This window comes from Vanacampus margaritifer, chromosome 16, assembly GCF_051991255.1.
Source record: "Vanacampus margaritifer isolate UIUO_Vmar chromosome 16, RoL_Vmar_1.0, whole genome shotgun sequence".
In the NCBI taxonomy this organism is placed as follows: Eukaryota; Metazoa; Chordata; class Actinopteri; order Syngnathiformes; family Syngnathidae; genus Vanacampus; species Vanacampus margaritifer.
Genome location: NC_135447.1, coordinates 10,569,510 through 10,587,420, shown reverse-complemented (window position 1 = coordinate 10,587,420; position 17,911 = coordinate 10,569,510). Strand labels below are relative to the sequence as shown.

Below are 17,911 nucleotides of genomic sequence, written 5' to 3'. Positions count from 1 at the left end.
TCCTTCTCATCAGTGTGCGACATGATCAACTATCACTCCCAGTGTCATCTGCTCCTCATCGACGCCAAGAAGCGCTGCCCGGGCCAGCAGAACCAGTGTCTGCTGTCAGAACCGGCCGGGATTTACATGACTGGACCGCATGGATCCCAAATGAGATCTTACAAAACAGTTTAGACTCATTCTGGTTTCAACTGCTTCAATTGATGATCATGTAGGTTTTTGGTCGCTTTTTGTCATCCAAGCGCTCAAGATTCAATATTGCACAGTGGCGCCTTGCGATACGAGTGACTCGACTTGTATGTGCAATTACAGCTTCCACAATGGGAAACGCAATAGGAACATGGGCTAATAATTAGCATCTATGTGGCGGTTGTGACCTTCATCCATAGTTATGTGATATTTTTTTTTATTCTGTTTTATTACGGTACTACTATATTTTTCTTTTTTATATTAAGTAGACAGTTTTTACTTGTCGTAAAGACATTTCAAAAATGTTTCACCATCTGCGAAGATCATGTGAAACCTTGCTACATTAGAGAGGGAGCAGTTCATTTATAGATTTAAATTTCCACTTCCACAAAAAAATTATGCTGACACTGGGAATTCACTATACTTTTTATTAATAAATAAGAAATTATGGGGACATTTTGGGAAAACTATTTACAGTTGAAAATTTTAGCAAACTATTTACTTGGTTACTTTTTAATTTAGCTTAACACATATGCTGATGACACTGGAATCTCCCTGCAATTTATATTACAATTTTTAAACAAAAATCTGACAATTCTTTATATGTTTAAAATTAAAAGAAAACGTTTTTTTATTTTGAAGCTAGTATTTTCTCTTTTACTGCAGATGAATATCGGCTTGAAATATCGGTCATCGGCCTCCGTGACTACTAATAATTGGCATCAGTATCGGCCTTGATAAAAACCATATCGGTCTATCACTAATTTCAATGGGGAAAGATGATTTGAGATACGAGTGACTTTAGTCACAAGTATGGTCACTTCAACTCATATCTCAAGGCGCCACTGTATAATGAAGTGAGGTTTTAGTTTACAATAATGATGTATTATTAGTAGTAGTAGTAGTGGTGTAGGAGGATATTCGTGTTTTTTATTATTATTATGGTCTACTGGTTACTAAGAAATTTCACTCTTCTTATAAACACACGCATGCACACACATGGTTGGGACCCGTATAATCCCAGTCATCAGTTAGAGCTCAGCCCGCTTTGTTTTGTCTGCGCCGGCTGCCGATTCCACGCTGTCGCCAACTGACGCACGGGCGCACGTCACTGGTTCTTCAGGGTCCCCGAAAAAACCAGCGCCAGACAGCCCCAGCGGTGTCGCAGGTGTGAATATGAACTGATAACGAAGGCCAAGCGTCACTTTTGTCTGCAAGATTGCAGTCCAGCAGCGGTCACGCGTCGGCGCTCACAGATTTAGGGGTTAGTCCAAAATGCTGTTCTCATATCAAGATCAGAATGTGCAATGTTCAGCTTGATTATAAACACTGTATTTGTTTATGTTGTCATTCTTGTGTGACTGTGGATTTGTCCGTTTGCAATCATCTGCATAAGAACGCTCATTTACATATTACGCATGTCCTCACGCCGGTCAGGGTAAATTAAACCTGAGGCTGTTTGGTCACAGGCTGCATTCCTGTAGCCGCTTTTGCCACTGCCTCTTCAAGCATAGGGATGTCCAAACTACAGCCCAAGGGCCGTTTGCCGCTCGGCGTATACTTTTCAGCAGCATGCACATATTAAAAATGACGGTTAAAAAAAAAAAAGTGGCGGTAGGTAGTCGGAGTGATGAAAAGTGAGGGTGTCAAAAAATAGGTGCCACTACAACTTCTAAATTTGTTTATATACTGTACATCTTTTCTAACTATGCAATGATACAAATAACCTATTTACGACTAAAATAACAATTACTCTTTAAAACACTGGTGGTGAATAAATATAATAAAATTTTAGTAGCAAAAATAGTTTCTTCCACTTCGGATTTTTGATCCTCACATAACGTTTTTTTTTTTTTTTTAAAGGGTCCGGGTTCTAGAGCGATACAGGGCCGTCCGTGAACCACCCCAAAATCTTTAAAAAAATCCTTTACTATTTGCCTTACTACATTTAACAGAAAGCTGCCATGCAACAGTTGATCAAATTCACTAGAACATATAAACAATAATAAACACGCTAAAATCAATGTCTAACCATTTTAAAGTGACCCTTGTGTCCTTCCATTATTCTGTAATGTGGTCCTCAAAAATAAAATTTACAGCAAAAAATGTGAAATACCAAAAAGTAAGTTAACAGTTAAATTGAGTAAACTACTTAGTAGCGTTGTCATACATTGATGAAAAATAGTACATCCTCATTAAATGATATATTAATGACAGGGGATTTGAAGTGTTTGAAAAAAAATCTGGGATGAGCAAATGAGTAACGACTGAAACTGTAAAAAGAGATTCAATCAGTCATTGTCATCTGCCCTAGGGCAGGAATTCAAGATGCCCTTACTCAAAACAACCACTGTGTGCGTGTGTGTGTGTGTGTGTGTGTGTCCTAGCAGCCAATCAACTTGCATGTGGGCGGGGCATCTGAGTATAAGTGCAGGTGTAAAGAGCTTGTAGCCAGGTGTCGTGTGTTCAACAGCATCATCATGGCGTCCTTCGTGCCGCTTTGCCATCTCCCCCGGGAGGAGCTTCCGTCTCTGGCCGTGGATCTCTGCGACTTCAGCCTCTACAGCCCCCCACCGCCACCCGAGCCCATCCACTCCTCACCGTCGTGCCACCGGCCAGACCTTCGCCCCATCCCCAGGCCCGGCGGAGAACAGCACCAGTTCTACAACCTCCAGGGTCCGTTCCTCCCTGGTGGGCCCTGGTACTCGCCGGAGGGCATGCTGGGTCTGGCCCGCCCGCCGTACTCCTACTCGGCCCTCATCGCCATGGCCATCCAGAGCGCGCCTTCGCAGCGGCTGACGCTACGCCAGATCTACCAGTACGTCTCAGAGCACTTCCCCTTCTACAGTCGCAACAAGGCCGGCTGGCAGAACTCCATCCGCCACAACCTGTCGCTCAACGACTGCTTCCGAAAGGTTCCGCGGGAGGAGAACAATCCAGGTGAGTTCCCTACTCGAGGTGACGCCATCTTGTGTCTCTCTGAACTAGAGTTACCAAAGGGTGGAGAGCTTCCGCTAGACTCCCATAGCGCAAATGAGAGGTAAAAACCTCAAAGACAATCTGTCTTGGTCCGGTATGGTTGATTTGAAGAGACAGTGAGGCCAGAGAGAAGATACCAGAAGTGGCAAATCCAGGTCTCGAAAGAAAAAACCCCTGCCCCAGCTTGGCTTTAGCCGCAAGTTCTTCTAATCAAATGCTAGGTAAAAGAGTTCTGGGACTCGTTTACCTTCTGGTTGAGTGGAAGCACCAACAGGCACAACGTTAGCCATAGCAGTAACAGAAATAGTAACGTGAGGTGCCAAGGCTCAGGTGATAGAGTGGTTGAGACCAACCCAAAGGTTGAGAGATCCTGATCCTGAGAGAGAGGTCCTGATCCTGTGGCCATAACGAAAAGTCCTCCAGTAAGATACTGAGCCCCAAATTGCTCCCGATCCGTACTTTAATGAAGAAACACCGTCAAATCATTTCCAATAACGCAAAGTTTGCATGGAAGTGAAACCTTTCACCCAGTAGTCACACGGTGACAGCCATGAAACCGATACTGGTCACCAACACCAGCAGACAAATGTGAAGGTCCAATTGTTCCACCTCCAGAATTGTAAATTCTAGGACCGGTTTTCCTCTCTGAGGGCACTTGTCAAGGTACAAAATCCGGTAAAATGAGTCTTCCCACAACTACAGTATATTGCAGTTCCCTATCAAGATCCAACCCCATTTGGCAAATTCCAACTGTTTGCAAACTCACTCTTAACTTCCATCTTCCATGTTTCAGGTAAAGGAAACTTCTGGACCCTGGATCCAAACTGTGACAAGATGTTCGACAACGGCAACTTCTGCCGCAAAAGGAAGAGGAAAACCGACGGCGTGACCTCCACCAAGAAACGTCGCAACTCTTCGTCCGACTCCTCGTCTGAGCCCAGCCCCAAATGTCCCAGCATGCATTGCACTCCAGAGTTTTCTGCCCCGTCTGACCTGCATATCTCGTCTCAGCCTTCCGTGTACATGCAGGTCCCAGATGAGTCCTCCCTGCTTCCTCCTCTTCCTCCACAGGGGTTTGTCTACTCGCCAGGAGCCGTGGTGCCTCAGTGGGACACCTGTAGCTCTTCTCCTCCTCCTCCTCCTCATCATCATCCCGTGTTCTTCCCCACTTCTCAGTCCAACCCTCCACATTTCTCCCAGTCGTCGCTCTACGCTGACCTGGAGACCAGGTGCGCTCCTCTGCTGGAGTTCCAGGAGGAGCAGCCAGCGGAGTTGGACTCCTTCCAGGCTCACCTGTTGGGGAGCCTGATGGAGGAGCTGCCCCTCGACTCGCTGGTCCTCCAGCAGACTCTGACGTCTATCTGATGATTTGAAATGTCTGCCGCTGTGTCAATAGCTGTATTTATGACTGTTTTTAATGTATTTGTAATTTAAGATGTCATATGGAAGTTCGTTTGGAATAAAATAAAATAAAAAAGTATACAAATGAATTGTGTTCTTCAGTTTTACGTATGCAAATAGAAGAAAACACACTAGAACTACTTTATAATTAACATTACAGTGACAACAGGAACACATTTTTCGGTTACATCATCGATTTTTCTGTATAATAATATATCATTCGCCTGAAAACATAGTTTTTTACCAAGCACATTGGTATTTTTATATCGATTTGATAACAGTGTGTTAAAAATGACTTTTTATGCCATCAGGCTAACGACATCCAATTTTCTAGCCAGAAATTCTTGATATAATGCGGAATGCTATCAGGCTAAATATATGTAATTTTCCATCTAGAGATTCTTGATATATCGTGGAATAATGACACTCGCTTTCACTTTGTCACTAAGTGGGAATTGATCAGAGGCTGATAGTTATCTTTGCAGTTTGTAATTTTTGTATTTTTTAGAGAACTGCTTGATGCATTTTGATTGGAGTAATCGAAAAAATTCAGGCATTTTTGTGAGAACACAATGTACGTAATGTGTACATATTTCAAACCTCTCCTTTGAGTTTGATTATTGTGCTACATTTTTATGACAACCAAGTGATTCTGATGACGACACTAAAGGCGCTTTATAGTAATATTGAGCATAACTGGGTAAGCGCCAATTCTGTGCGACCCTGAACAGGATACGCCTAACAGAAAATGGATGAATGGAAACATTATAATAAAGTACAACAGTTAAATGAGTTGATGGATAAATGAAATAAACTGAGCCCAACTGAATAAACTGCTATCTGGGCCCAAAATTGATTTAGAACCCCATTATCAGTTTGAACACCATCTAGTCTTTACACCAACAAAGCTCTTTAACATAACATTACATGAATGTGAATGCTCGGAGTGTGACAACACTCACACAATGATGGGGCACGTCATAATCATGATAGTGACAGTGACAGCAGAGTAATTGATGGGTCCCGATAGTGCCCTATGAATCCGCATCCCACTTTTGGTGTCGCTCTACGATAGCGCGAGTGTCTCCACGTCATGTGTTTAGTCATCACGTCGTCCATTGATGTGGGTGCGTGCGTAAATAGTCGGCACACGCAGACGAGCTGATAGGATCAGCCGATCAATACGGCAGCGAGACGACGAGTGTTTACAACACAATAGACAGAGTGTGCCGTCTGTTTAGGGCCCGCATGTGCTCGCTGCGCCTTGGAGGAACCCCCTGAGGTCCGCATTACTACTCCATTTCACGTTTTATGGTACATTCAATAGTCTTTCACAAGCTAAAGATTTCTGAAAACTTAATAAAAAACACACACACAAACAACAGCAACATTATAATTTGTTAGCATACCAACAGTTAGCATTTTAGCTTTTGATCAAGTCTCATGTGAAACAAGTCATGATGTAAAATAGTTCTTTCTGTATTCAAGTTGCTATCTTGCTATATGTTAACGTCTCTATCCTCATTGTCGACCCTAGGCCATGACGTAAAAGTTTTATGATCAGGGTGATATTTAGCTATTTGTTAGCATGTTAGCTAGATTTTGATCAATTCTCATTAGACAATACTCAACTATATAGCATAATGGAAAATCCTTATGGAGATGTCGTAGTTTTTTCTCTACTCCGGTTACTATCTTAGCATAGCATGTTAACCTGCAGCCAATCTCAACAGGCTTTTAGCAGATCCTCAATGAAGCACGGGACGTTCACAAAATAACATTCTTAATCCGAGCCGATTGCTAGCATGCTGGATATTAGCATTCTACCTAATAGCATTGCTTGATTTCTATTGCATTGGGATTCAGAGGGAAAATAATTCTCAAAACGCCCAACAAATCTGTTACAAATTCGATTTTACAGGTTAAAAATAGCAATTTAATTTCCAAATAAGGCCTATAGGTTCCGTTGCCTTCAACAGGCTCTAAACGACAGTTACAGGTGCTTAAACTGCTATAAGGTAGCATGTTTGAAATAGTGAATTTGTCTATACATTAAGAGGAATGTGTCAATCTAGCTGCCTGGATTACATCGCTACACTGTTTATACAAAAACACACACATATGCGTGCACACACACTGAAACACGTTACCATTTCAATTAAACCCATCATTTAATTACTTTAGGGAATTGGTACCATAAATCCGGTAATCAAAAATCAATCAATGTGAATAGAAAACGTATAGTTTGGAGTTGATTGTAATTAACATCATGATGTCAAAATGGAGGATCCCTGCAGGGCAGGTGGAGCATTGCAATGTGTGTGGTCGAGCTGCTAACTGCTGGGCTGATTGCTGGCAGGCCAACATTTGCATAATGTCACACACGCACGCGCGCGCATTTGACTTGTTGAGACTTGCAGAACCTCACACACTAAAACCAACATGGGATTATTCCCAATATATATATATATAAATAGATATATATATTATTTATATTTTAATTTCCCTCCAGTAGCAAACACCCACTTTCTTTTTAGGCTGTTCTTGAAAAAAATATATCTATTTGGGGTCCTGATGAGACTTTTCTTGTAGTAAATATGTAACCAGAGTCAATTGGTGATTACACATGATTAACTATATACTATTTATGCTGCTCATTAAAAAAAAAAATAATAGAAATTCATATTAAAAACAAATGAAACTGATGTATTTTCATTTTATAATCAATGTTTTAATTCTTTATTTATTTATTTTTTTTACTTTAGGGACCATAATATGCTGACAGATAAAGCATGTCACAGACATGTCATGATGACACCTGCGAAGTGTATTCAATTGTGGGGGGAAAAAGGCATAATGTATTTTGTGTTAAAGGTCACAGTGGAAGAAAGTGATGGAATCCTGACAGTCTAAGCGTTATTGTTGTCAGGTCGTCATGCTGGTACGGTGACAGCTTTAAGAGTAGCGACCCCCATGTTGCCACTTGACGTGAAACTTCATCCAACCAAACCACTAACCGAACAGACCCCCCCCCCCCCACTTCCCCACCCAGCAAGAGGCGTCTCCACTCGTTCCGTCGAGGGTGCCTCACCTGTAGTTTTCCACTAAGATAAGACACCTGCTCACTGTCAAAATCACCTGCCAAACTGTTTTACTGAGTCCAAAAGGACTAAATTGACATTGTTGGGAAGATTGATCCGAGTATTGATATGACTACGACAATTCAGAGCTGTATTTACAACCTGAGATTGTCCAAGGAATGCAAGTAGGCCTCCGTGTAAGTTTGGACTTGTCCTGTAGGTGGCAGTGGTGTACCTTGAGGCCAGACACTCGCAGGCTATAAAATGTTTGCATGAGAGCAGTGAAGGTCAGCCAAGAGTTAAATTGGATCCAGTGCTGGGCTGAAAATACCCCCTAAAAGCAGGCAATCTTTGCTGCTAGTTCATCATGTGATGTCACAGTAAAAAACATGAATAACAAACACTTAAAGGGAAAGGGAACTTAAAGGGGAAAAGCTAAAAAAGAAGCCCGGAGAATTCAAAAGAAGCCCAACACTAGTTTAACTGTTCAACACGAAAGTGAGTGCAAATGTTGATTACCAGACGATGCATGAAAAAGTCCACACTGCAAATCGAACAGGAAGGCAGCCATTTTGGGGGGAAACTCCATTGAAAAGACCCCTTGAAAGTGAGACAAAAGAAGTCCCGTGAGACGACAAGTTTCACAAAACCAAAATGAATTTTGGTGGCGATGAATGTCATTAACAGGACGCATTAAAAAGTCTCAAGCACCCATGTATGAAATTGTCCATTTTGGTTTCAGCCATTTAGGGGGGCTAATTCAACAAAAAGATGCTTGGAAAGTTAGCGGAAAAAATTGGCCCTAGTCACCAGTTTCACCAATTAACACGAAATTTGGTGGACATGTCTATCGTAACAGGACACATGAAAACGTCTCAAGCACACAAGGCAAAAAAACTGGAAGTCCTCCATTTTAGTTTGAAGCAGAACTTCTGGAGGAAAATTCCATTTAAAAAAAGTCCTAGTAAGTGTAAATTTTTTTAATTTTTTTTTAAAGCCCCATCACCAGTTTCACCAATTAACATGAAAATTTGTGGACATGTCTATCATAAGAGGAGGCACCAAAAAGTCTCAAGGACCCATGTCTGAAGTCGTCCATTTTGGTTTGAATCAGCCATTTTGGGGGGCAAATTCAACAAAAAAAGATGCCTGGAAAGTTAGGGGGGGGGGGGGGGATTTCCCCTGGTCACTAGTTTCACCAATTAACATGAAATTTGGTGGACATGTCTATCATAAGAGGACGCATTAAAAATCTATTGGACACGAGGCCGAAATCGAACAGGAAGTCCTCCATTTTGGTTTGAAGCGGAACATTTTGGGGAAAATTCCATGAAAAATAGGCCTGGAGAGTAATTTAAAAAAAAATAATAATAAAAATAAACAGAGGCCTAAGTCACCAGTTTCACCAATTAACATGAAATTCGGTGGACATGTCTATCGTAACAGGACGCATGAAAAAAATCTCAAGCACACAAGGCCAAAATTGAACAGGCAGTCCTCCATTTTAGTTTGAAGCAAAACCTTTGCAGGAAAATTCCATTAAAAAAAGTCCTAGTGAGTAAAAAAAAAAAAAAAAAAAACATCATCAGTTTCACCAATTAACACAAAACATTTGTGGGCATGTCTATCATAAGACTCCTCCTTTTTGAGCCATTATCTTTGCTTCTTCTTTTTTTTGCCTATTCCATGTAATGTGTTCGAAGCTCATTTCAAGGATTCACCAAAATGTGCGTGAGGCCACAAATCATTAACTTGTGTGTTCATCACAGGCTGAACAAAGCATAAGTCAAGCCAGTAGCCGCCTTGTTGCAATACTTTCCCCGAATCAAGATAAAGCTCTCCCGAGGCTCTTGTTTAAAAGCAATAACGTCTTCCTGCCAGTTCTTCCCACCTCCTCCAACCGTCCTTGATCAACAGTTCACACGGGGGCTTCTTGGTGATTTTTATTTATTTATTTTATTTTTTGCTCCCACGGCTGCGTGAGTGGGATCCCTGCAGCGTTCCACAGTTGCGCCACACACTAAACCCACACAGCCAGGATCAGTTGCTTAGGAACAGCATTGTTCATGATGTGTGGGTGCGATCACGTGTGGCCTTTTGTTCATGTCAACTTATGTGTCATGCAAACTTGTGTGTGATGGTGATCGCATCACAGTGCCTGAGGGTTGATGCTCTGACCTCCGCCCATATACACAACATGATGGCTAATGGGTTAGGCCTACGTAAAATTCAAGTTTCAACAATAGAAACAATTTTTTTCTGACATTAAAAATACTGTATATTCTCTTTTGCTGTATATTTCACATGAGCACGTTTAGACGTTAGCCACATAAAAAAAAATACCACAGTCAAAAATCACAAAGAACAAATTGCTCAACTCATGCGGACAAACTCACTGCAAAACATTCATTTGCAAGACACACCCCAACCGTCCTTCCCTGCTCACCATGCATACCACCACCCGCACTCAACGTTGCAGCAGTTTGTTCGCACTACCTTCTTCTTTTCAATTGCATGACTCAAACAAAATAAGTCAAATTTATTTGTCAAAAAATAGATAAAACAAACTGAAATGGATTTGTGTCGTTATGATGGATGCAACCAATGTTTACTATAAAAGTAAATTTGATTCACACAAAAAAATACAAATGATAGTAATACAAAAAAAAATATGAAAAATAATAATAAAATAGTCGCTAAATATTTTGCATGAAGCTAAGATGGAAGCAAGCAATAAATGAAATGACAGAAGAAATAATTATCAATACAGTGAGCAGCATGGTGATAGTGGTTACCATGTCTGCCTCACAATCACAAAGTTCTGGGTTCGAATCTTGACATTTCCTCTTCTTAAATCAGTCAGATTCATTAAAGACTAAAAGCCAGCTCAAGTCCATGAGGACCAAATGTGTCCAACGTGACAGTCCGAAGTTCACCCCCACCCCGAAGTCATTGTTTCCTTTTTTCCACGCAAACTGAAGTTGTTTAATGAGTGCCGGCAAAGCGCAGCGGCGGCGTCTGTGTTTATTGTACTGGAAGTGAGTCGGCTCGCCATGTTGTGTTTGCACTGCGGCTCTGCCAAAGCATATTTATGTGCGTTGCAGCTTTCGAATTTTTAGATGCTGTCCACACTTCACACGCTATCTGATACACTTGACATTGTGAAGAAAAGCAATATCGGGTTGCACTGATTCTTAGCACAGGGGGAGACTGGAGATACTTTATAAAGAGATAAAATCGTAAAAGTTATGGTGTTATGAGTTAATTGACATTGTGTGGCTCCTTCAGGTATGTTTGCCGTATAATATAAACATACATAATGCAACTAAACGACTTAAAAAGCTGCATATATCCCTGTGGGCATAGTTGTTTTGTGTCCAAATATGCGTTACTTAAACGGATATAACTACCGCAACATCAATGCTAGTTTTGTTAGCCCTTCTATTAGGTTTTGCATTGTGTGCTAGCATTAAGCTAGCAGACTTTCTTAAATTATCTGTTTTGGTTCAAGTGGAATTTGTAGAATACAAATCAAGCAGCAAAATCCACCCGTTTTTATCCATCTTAGGAGGGCAGCCATTTTGCCACTTGCTGTCGACTGAGCATGACATCAACAGTTGCTCGGGGCTCAGCTTGCGAGCGTCACATGAACAAACCCAGAAAACAGGCGACCCGTGATTAAACGTTACATGACTCTGAGGCACTGTGATTGTGATTTTCAGTTAACCGCAAGTGGCAGTACAAGGTAAAATGGACGCCCTCTGAGAGGAATAAAAACAGGTAAAATGTTCTGCTTAATTCATACTCCACAAACACAATATTAACTCATTCACCGCCATTGACGGCTATAGACGTCAAAAATTCATTTGAACTATTTAAATTAGCTTCCACTTTTGTTAACAAGAGTATGAAAACCTAGAAAAAAATGTATTGTACATTTAAAACAGATATCAAATTAACTAGAGTTAACTAGTGAAGTCATGTGATTAAATACAATTTAAAAAAAGAATCGCCTGATCCCCCTAATAAAAAAGAAAAAGAAAAGGAAAGATTATTCAAAATTAGGGGCGTCAGACAATTACATTTTTTAATTGAAATTAATCGCATGACTTCAATAGTTAACTCACGATTAATCACAAATTTTATATCTGTTCTAAATGTACAATAAAAAAATTATAGTTTGTCACACTCAAAAAAATGAAACTAATAGAAATAGTTCAAATGAATTTTTTTACGTCAATAGCCATCAATGGCAGTGAATGAGTTAATTAGAATGGGGTGAATAGAACAGATCCTAAAGAAGAAACTTGACTTGAATTGCCCTTTGTGTAATTATTTGCGTTATGGTTAAATATCATCTGAGAATGACAATAAACAGCTTCACCACTGGACTTTTTCACAGATAACGTAAGATATCTTTGGAGAGATTTTACCATAATAAATAAACATCATTTAACAAACTTTTTCTTTTTTTTTTTTTTGCTGTACTTGAGTTGCCTTGTTGGGACATTAAAATTGGCCTGAAACATTTTCATGTAATATAAAAAATACAAATCCGAAATCAGGAAGTGGCCAAATACTTTTACACATCACTGGAAGGACCTTTTTCCGGATAGGCCTCGCACCAGAATCATTCCACTTTGTTGCTCAAGTTGTTTAACGTTTCTTTAGACAAAGACATCATTTAGAGGGTGGAAACAATTCCTGGTAAATAAACACACACACACACACACACACATGCAGAGGCACACTAATCCTTAACGAGTCATTAAGATATACAATAAATCCATTTGTGGAGAATTTTTCCTTCTCTGCACGCCCCATTCATTACTTCCAAAAAAGCCATTTGTGTCGTAATGAAAGTGTAACGCTCCGTCTGTGTGTGTGCATAAGTAGCAGTGTGGTAAACAGACTTTTCTGCTATTAATTTGAAATTGTGCTGACGGAGACTCGACGGGAAAGAAGCCATGCGTGCGCGAACATGGAGGGAATATCAAGATTATGGCCTGCAGCTTCAAAGCACCTCTTTTGTACGGTATGATATCCAGGGCACGCGCACGTACACACACACACACACACACACACACACACAGATTGGACAACAATGTGCGCGCACACCGATACGGGAGCCGCCTACAGATTGGCAATCCTGGAAGCAGCAAATGCTGCGGAAAAGGACTCTTTTAGGAAGAATGTGTGTGTGTATGTGTGTGTGTGGCTCTGTGATCTGGAAAGGAGGAAAAATGGACTTTTGCTCTTCTAATTAGGCTTTTTATAAGCACAATCTGCCAGATGGTAAAACCATCAATCAAATATGTCATCAAGTTGACCGCTAATTCAAATGAGAATCACTTGGACAGCTCACTCACATTTACATACGAGGATAGCGTGTGTGTGCATGTGTGTGTGTGTGTGTCATTTGCATTAACAAATCCGGCATCAATTGGTTTAAATTATACTTGTCAGATCATTTATAGTTTGTAAATATGGTAACAAAGCGTCAATGAGTCTACAAGTTACAGGGGCCAATACTTGGACCACTACTATTTACATGCTTACCTTGGGTAGTGTTATCAGAAAATGCTCCATTAACTTCAATTGCTATGTTGCTGACACAAAACTAGCTAGCTATGACATCTGAGCTAATCATTTAGCCAAGCGTCAAACATGCCTTAAATAACTCATGGGTTGGTTGACCGATTAATTCTTGTATAAAGCACAAATTCTGTCAAATTGGGAAGAATGCAGGATAGCTGCATGATTTTAGTAGGGGTGTGCCCCCCCCCCCCAAAAAAAAAATCGATTCTCATAAGAATGGTGATTCTCATTTAGTACGATTCAGAATCGATTTTAAATGTCCCAAAATCGATTTTATTTAAATTATTTTATACTGTCTGCCCTTTGTTTGTGTGTGCCTTTATTGGGAGCGCTGTTCATGTTGTACCCGATTTGGTCACTGAGGGGCAGTGTAGTTCCATGCGGTCGGATTCACTGTTAAGTTGTAGCCACATTAGAGAGTAGAAGGAAAAAGTCACGATCAAATTATTCCAATAAAAGTTGTTTTTTTTTGCAGCGTGGAGCCGTTCTTTTGAGTGATAAAAGTGCTGCGAGTAGCGCGCTAATTAGCATTAGCGAGTCAGACTGGAGTAGGTCATTACGATTCCTTGAACATCTATAAATTGAAGCAAAAATCATTGTCTATCAAATCATTTTGAATCAAAAATCGTTCTTAATCGAAAATCGATTCTGAATTGAATTGCACACCCAAAAATGTATTAAATCGTGCGATATTCAAAGATTCCCACCCCTAGTTTAGTTTTGTTCGCCTGCAGATTAATCAGAGCCCTGTGCAAATCCGCGAGTCCACCTGATGGTGTCATAACACCTCATCCTGTGTTATATAAACACGACGAAAACATAATCGCTGTACAAAATTTGTTCAGATTTTGTTTTAGTACTGTTGCAAATCTAACACAACACGAGGCTAGAATTTAATGGCCACCTGGACTTGCAGCATTTTGCTGGCATGAACTACTTTGAGCTCATTTGGACACCTGAGAGGACGTTCCTATCATGCAGTGTGGCAGGAATGTTAATAGCGGGACAGCTATTTATCACTGGCGGAGTTGGCCACCTTCCCAGGAAAAGACCTTCCTTATTTGAATATTTACGACCCATGAGGTAATGTTGTCTCGGAGCTTGATCCTCGTCTGCCAGCATTATGTTCTTACAGTATTTTCCATATTGCTGCGATAAACACCGAGAGCAGCCGGTTGGATGCAAGCTCTTCTGCAGCTGCTGCCGGGATAAACGTGATAAACTGTGCAGGTTGATAAAATTGATGGAATAGAAAAGTGTAGGCGGTGGTATGCATGGTAAGCAAGGATAGGGTATGGCCTTGTTGGGGAGGGGGGGAGAGGGGGGGTGAAATGTTTGTTAAACAATTAAAACAAATCACAGCAAAGCAGGAATGTACATATATACATATATATACATACATATATACAGTATATATACACACAAAGAAGAGTTTTACAACTTCAATATTGTTAGTCATTTTTTGCAGAGGATAAAGAATATATGCCTGTGAGTTGACATCAGTGCTAGTTTCTTTAGCCAGGCTATTGTGTTTTGTAGTAAGCTGAAAAGTGAAAACCAATCGGAGGTCGTGCATCTTGTATTTGTGCTTGGATTGCTACGAATCCGCAGAGAGCCGCATTAGCGACCTCCTCACATTATTTAATTAGGAATTGCCTCAAGATGATCTGCCTGAAGGGCAATCTGGCTATAACTCATTCAAAGCCAAGGCAGTGACACGTCTGTTTTCATGCAAACACCAAACATGGTGATTTCCACAAGGGATGTTTTGCTGACCTGGAACACCTGCGCTGTAAATGGGCCCCTCCGCATCACAAACTCCTAATGAGCGTAAAGACCTCATTTACGTCCTATCCATCACATGTTACGACGAACATAACTCCGCTACAGCGTGGAACCGGGCCAGGTTTCCCCGCCACCAAATTGCGGCGCACCATAAATCCATCTGCAAGGAGTCGTTGACTTCCAAGTGTCCACTGTCGGCGTGATTAATCGCATCAGGGCCACTAAAAGGCCACGGGGGACGGCGCAAAGACGACAGCACCTTCAAATATTAGCACTTTTTGCTTCCATCCATACTGCAGAGTTTGCACTTTCATACATACTAAATTAAGTTCAAATCCATCAGAAGCTAATACAAATCTGTGCAACAAAACAACAAACCTCAGTGCAGCTCTGCTTACCTTGTGGCTTTGACACACTACTTGCAGGGGCATCACCGTAGGTAGGATGCAGACAGTGTAGTCCGGCGACTGTTGCTTGAAGGCGGCACTGGATCTTCCCCCGGCCTAGCTGATCCCAGACACAATTTCAGAAATAGGCAGATAAAGGATTCATTTAGTTGTTTAATTTCACACTTGATGAGTGGGCGGGGCACTGTAAGTCCATTTTGCATAACATGTCCCCTTTTAAACAAGACAATCATCAGCTCTTATTTTGAAAGCCGGCATTTACTTTGAAATGCTGATTTTTGCTAATGACAAAATCGGGCCGCTTTGGCGCCCCATGAATATGAAACGAGCAAGATGTTCACGCCGGTTAGCCGCCCTCCCCAACATATGCCCGCCTCTAAACGGGACCTGAATGGTGGCATGAATGTTTCAGCACGCACTTATCTACAGTGAGTTCATCATCCCGGGACCTTCACACACTCCCACGGCACATCCATTTTTCATGGAGGCCTGCTGCAACGACTGGGAAATGAATGTGAGAATCCTTTTTTTTTTTCTTCTCCGTGCTGTGGAATACCAACAAGCAGGTTGGCCTTCTGGAGTATTATGATGATATAACGGTGACATAAATAAATGGAGAAGAACGTGTACATACCTTGAGCTGAAACAAGGGATGTGGAACCCACATATCATATGAGGTTCATATGAGGCCTGCCGGAGCATTTGATCCGGACCGCTGTGCAATTCTGGAAACAGATGAGAGGATTTTTTTTTTTATAAGAAAAGAAAAATGAACTCATTTAAGAAAGGAATGGAGGGAAGAAATTGAGGAAGGCTGTAGTAAGGAAGATATGATAGAAGCAAGTGAAGAAGTAAAGATGAAGGAAAAGGAAGGAAAGGGTAGGAAGCGAGAAAAGATGAGAAAGAGATAGAGGGATGATGAAAGGAGGTAAAGAAGTGAGGTGGGAAGAAAGGGAGGATGGAAAGAAAGAGGGAAGGGAGGAAGGAAGATGCAAGGAAAAGAAGCAAAGATGGAGGAAAGGAATGACTTAATAAAGGAACAATCGATGAAAAGTAGAGGGAGTAATGGTGGTAGGAAAGATGGATGGAAGGAAACTAGGACTTAAGGAAGGATGAAGGTAAGGAAGTTGAACGTATGAAAGAAATGGTAGAAAGAAGGTAGGAGGAAGCAATTAAGGCAGAAAGAAAGGGTCAACATCCTTTTGGCCCACCCCGTAAAATAAACATATTTGTTCATAGGCAGCATGTTTGCCTCGCATTTCAAAGTTCTGGGTTCCAACATCCTACTTTCTTGTGTGGACTTTGCATGTTTTCATTGTGGCTTCCTCCCACATTCCCAAAACTTGCGTTTTAACTTCAATGAAGACTCTTAATAGTGAATATGAGGGTGCTGGCAAGTTAACACTTCAGGGTGTACCCCACTCATTTCTTGTCTAAAGTCTGCTGGGATAGGCTCCAGCACACCCGCCAGTCTAATAAGGACAAGAAAATGGATGAATGAGCACTTTTTTAAAAATCAATTTAGCAAGGACTTCATTAAAAAAAAAAAAAAAAAAAGGTGAACTAGCCCCTGAAGCGTGACTTGGTGTGAGAATATGAATCCATAAATTAGCATTGATAATAGGTTCCTTTCCGTGATAGCATCACTCAATCCTTCAGGTAAATCACTGGAAGGATTATAAATAGCAGACTCTTTTTTTCCCTGTGTGTTCGGCAGTCGTTCTCAGCCGTGCGCTAAAAATAAACATGACGAGAAACTTGTCGAACAGAATTCTAATTATTGGCAGATGCGTCAAGACCACCAGAAAGAGAAACGCAGACAAACTACCATTCATACAATTAAGTCTTAAATCAAATGCGCGTTTTGGGGCAGTGGGAGGAAAACCACTAGCTCACCGTGCTGTTAATATCAAGCAGATACAAACATAAACTAGCTTTCCTAGCACCTTCAAGTTCCGTTTTCAATGCCTGTCTTCAAGGCGTTTTTTTTTTTTTTTTACCTTATTTACACCAATTAACTTATACTTACCTGCGATCCCTGCATCGCACCCAGTCCAGCTCTGCTCACATAGGACCATAAGAAAAGCATCAACATGGATGAATTGAACTATTTTGTTTTATTATACAACGGTGCCTTGCGTTACAAGTGTGACGCGGTATTCCAATAGTGTCCAAATTAATTCATCAACTCAAATACCACAAAAACAAACAAAGTTATCTTGGCAAACTTAGCGGTCAAAAATTCTCGTGTTTAGCTAGCTAGTAGCTACACACCTGTTCACTTATGAGCACTTTCTATATCGACGTCATAAAAATACAACAGTGACATCTAGCGGTCAACATGGTGACTGTACAAATTAACCTTAAAAAGAAAGGGATATTTGACTCATTTCAACCATTTTCGACAATAAGAAGTTTTGTCAACAACTAATTGGATATATAATAATATTTATAATCGAACATTTTAAAAAA

At 40.9% G+C, this 17,911-nt stretch overlaps 2 protein-coding genes and 1 long non-coding RNA gene across 8 annotated transcripts in view; 2 read left to right on the top strand and 1 right to left on the bottom strand.

Moving 5' to 3' along the window:
- Positions 1-1,539, top strand: part of lcp2a (lymphocyte cytosolic protein 2a) — a 12,030-nt gene extending 10,491 nt beyond the window's left edge. For all 4 annotated transcript variants that reach the window (XM_077547111.1, XM_077547110.1, XM_077547113.1 and 1 more), the window contains one exon: positions 1-1,539. In XM_077547111.1, coding sequence (XP_077403237.1) covers positions 1-174 — 174 coding nt within the window. In that variant the 3' untranslated portion in view covers positions 175-1,539.
- The window catches only part of LOC144036449 (uncharacterized), a 23,838-nt gene extending 5,927 nt beyond the window's left edge, over positions 1-17,911 (bottom strand). The window contains exons 1-4 of one of the 2 annotated variants that reach the window (XR_013288647.1): positions 17,469-17,911; positions 16,074-16,164; positions 15,431-15,539; positions 7,634-8,249 (exon numbers count right to left, since the gene is read on the bottom strand). This is a non-coding gene — a long non-coding RNA (uncharacterized LOC144036449). Of the gene's footprint in view, positions 1-7,633; positions 8,250-15,430; positions 15,540-16,073; positions 16,165-17,468 lie in introns of those variants that run through there. The other variant, XR_013288648.1, reaches the window with a different exon arrangement.
- On the top strand, positions 73-4,658 carry foxi3a (forkhead box I3a). Of its 2 annotated transcripts, none has more exons than XM_077547115.1 (3): positions 73-211; positions 2,580-3,129; positions 3,962-4,658. In XM_077547115.1, the coding sequence occupies exons 2-3, from the start codon at positions 2,670-2,672 to the stop codon at positions 4,531-4,533; spliced, it is 1,032 nt and encodes a 343-aa protein (XP_077403241.1). In that variant the 5' UTR covers positions 73-211; positions 2,580-2,669; the 3' UTR covers positions 4,534-4,658. The 2 variants fall into 2 exon arrangements, with proteins under 2 accessions (XP_077403241.1, XP_077403240.1); XM_077547114.1 differs by having other exon boundaries at positions 77-211; positions 2,663-3,129.

Excerpts from the sequence above, each read along its gene's own strand:
- foxi3a (XM_077547114.1), top strand. Across the intron at positions 3,130-3,961 it reads GCGGGAGGAGAACAATCCAG|GTAAAGGAAACTTCTGGACC; the intron begins GTGAGTTCCCTA and ends TCCATGTTTCAG.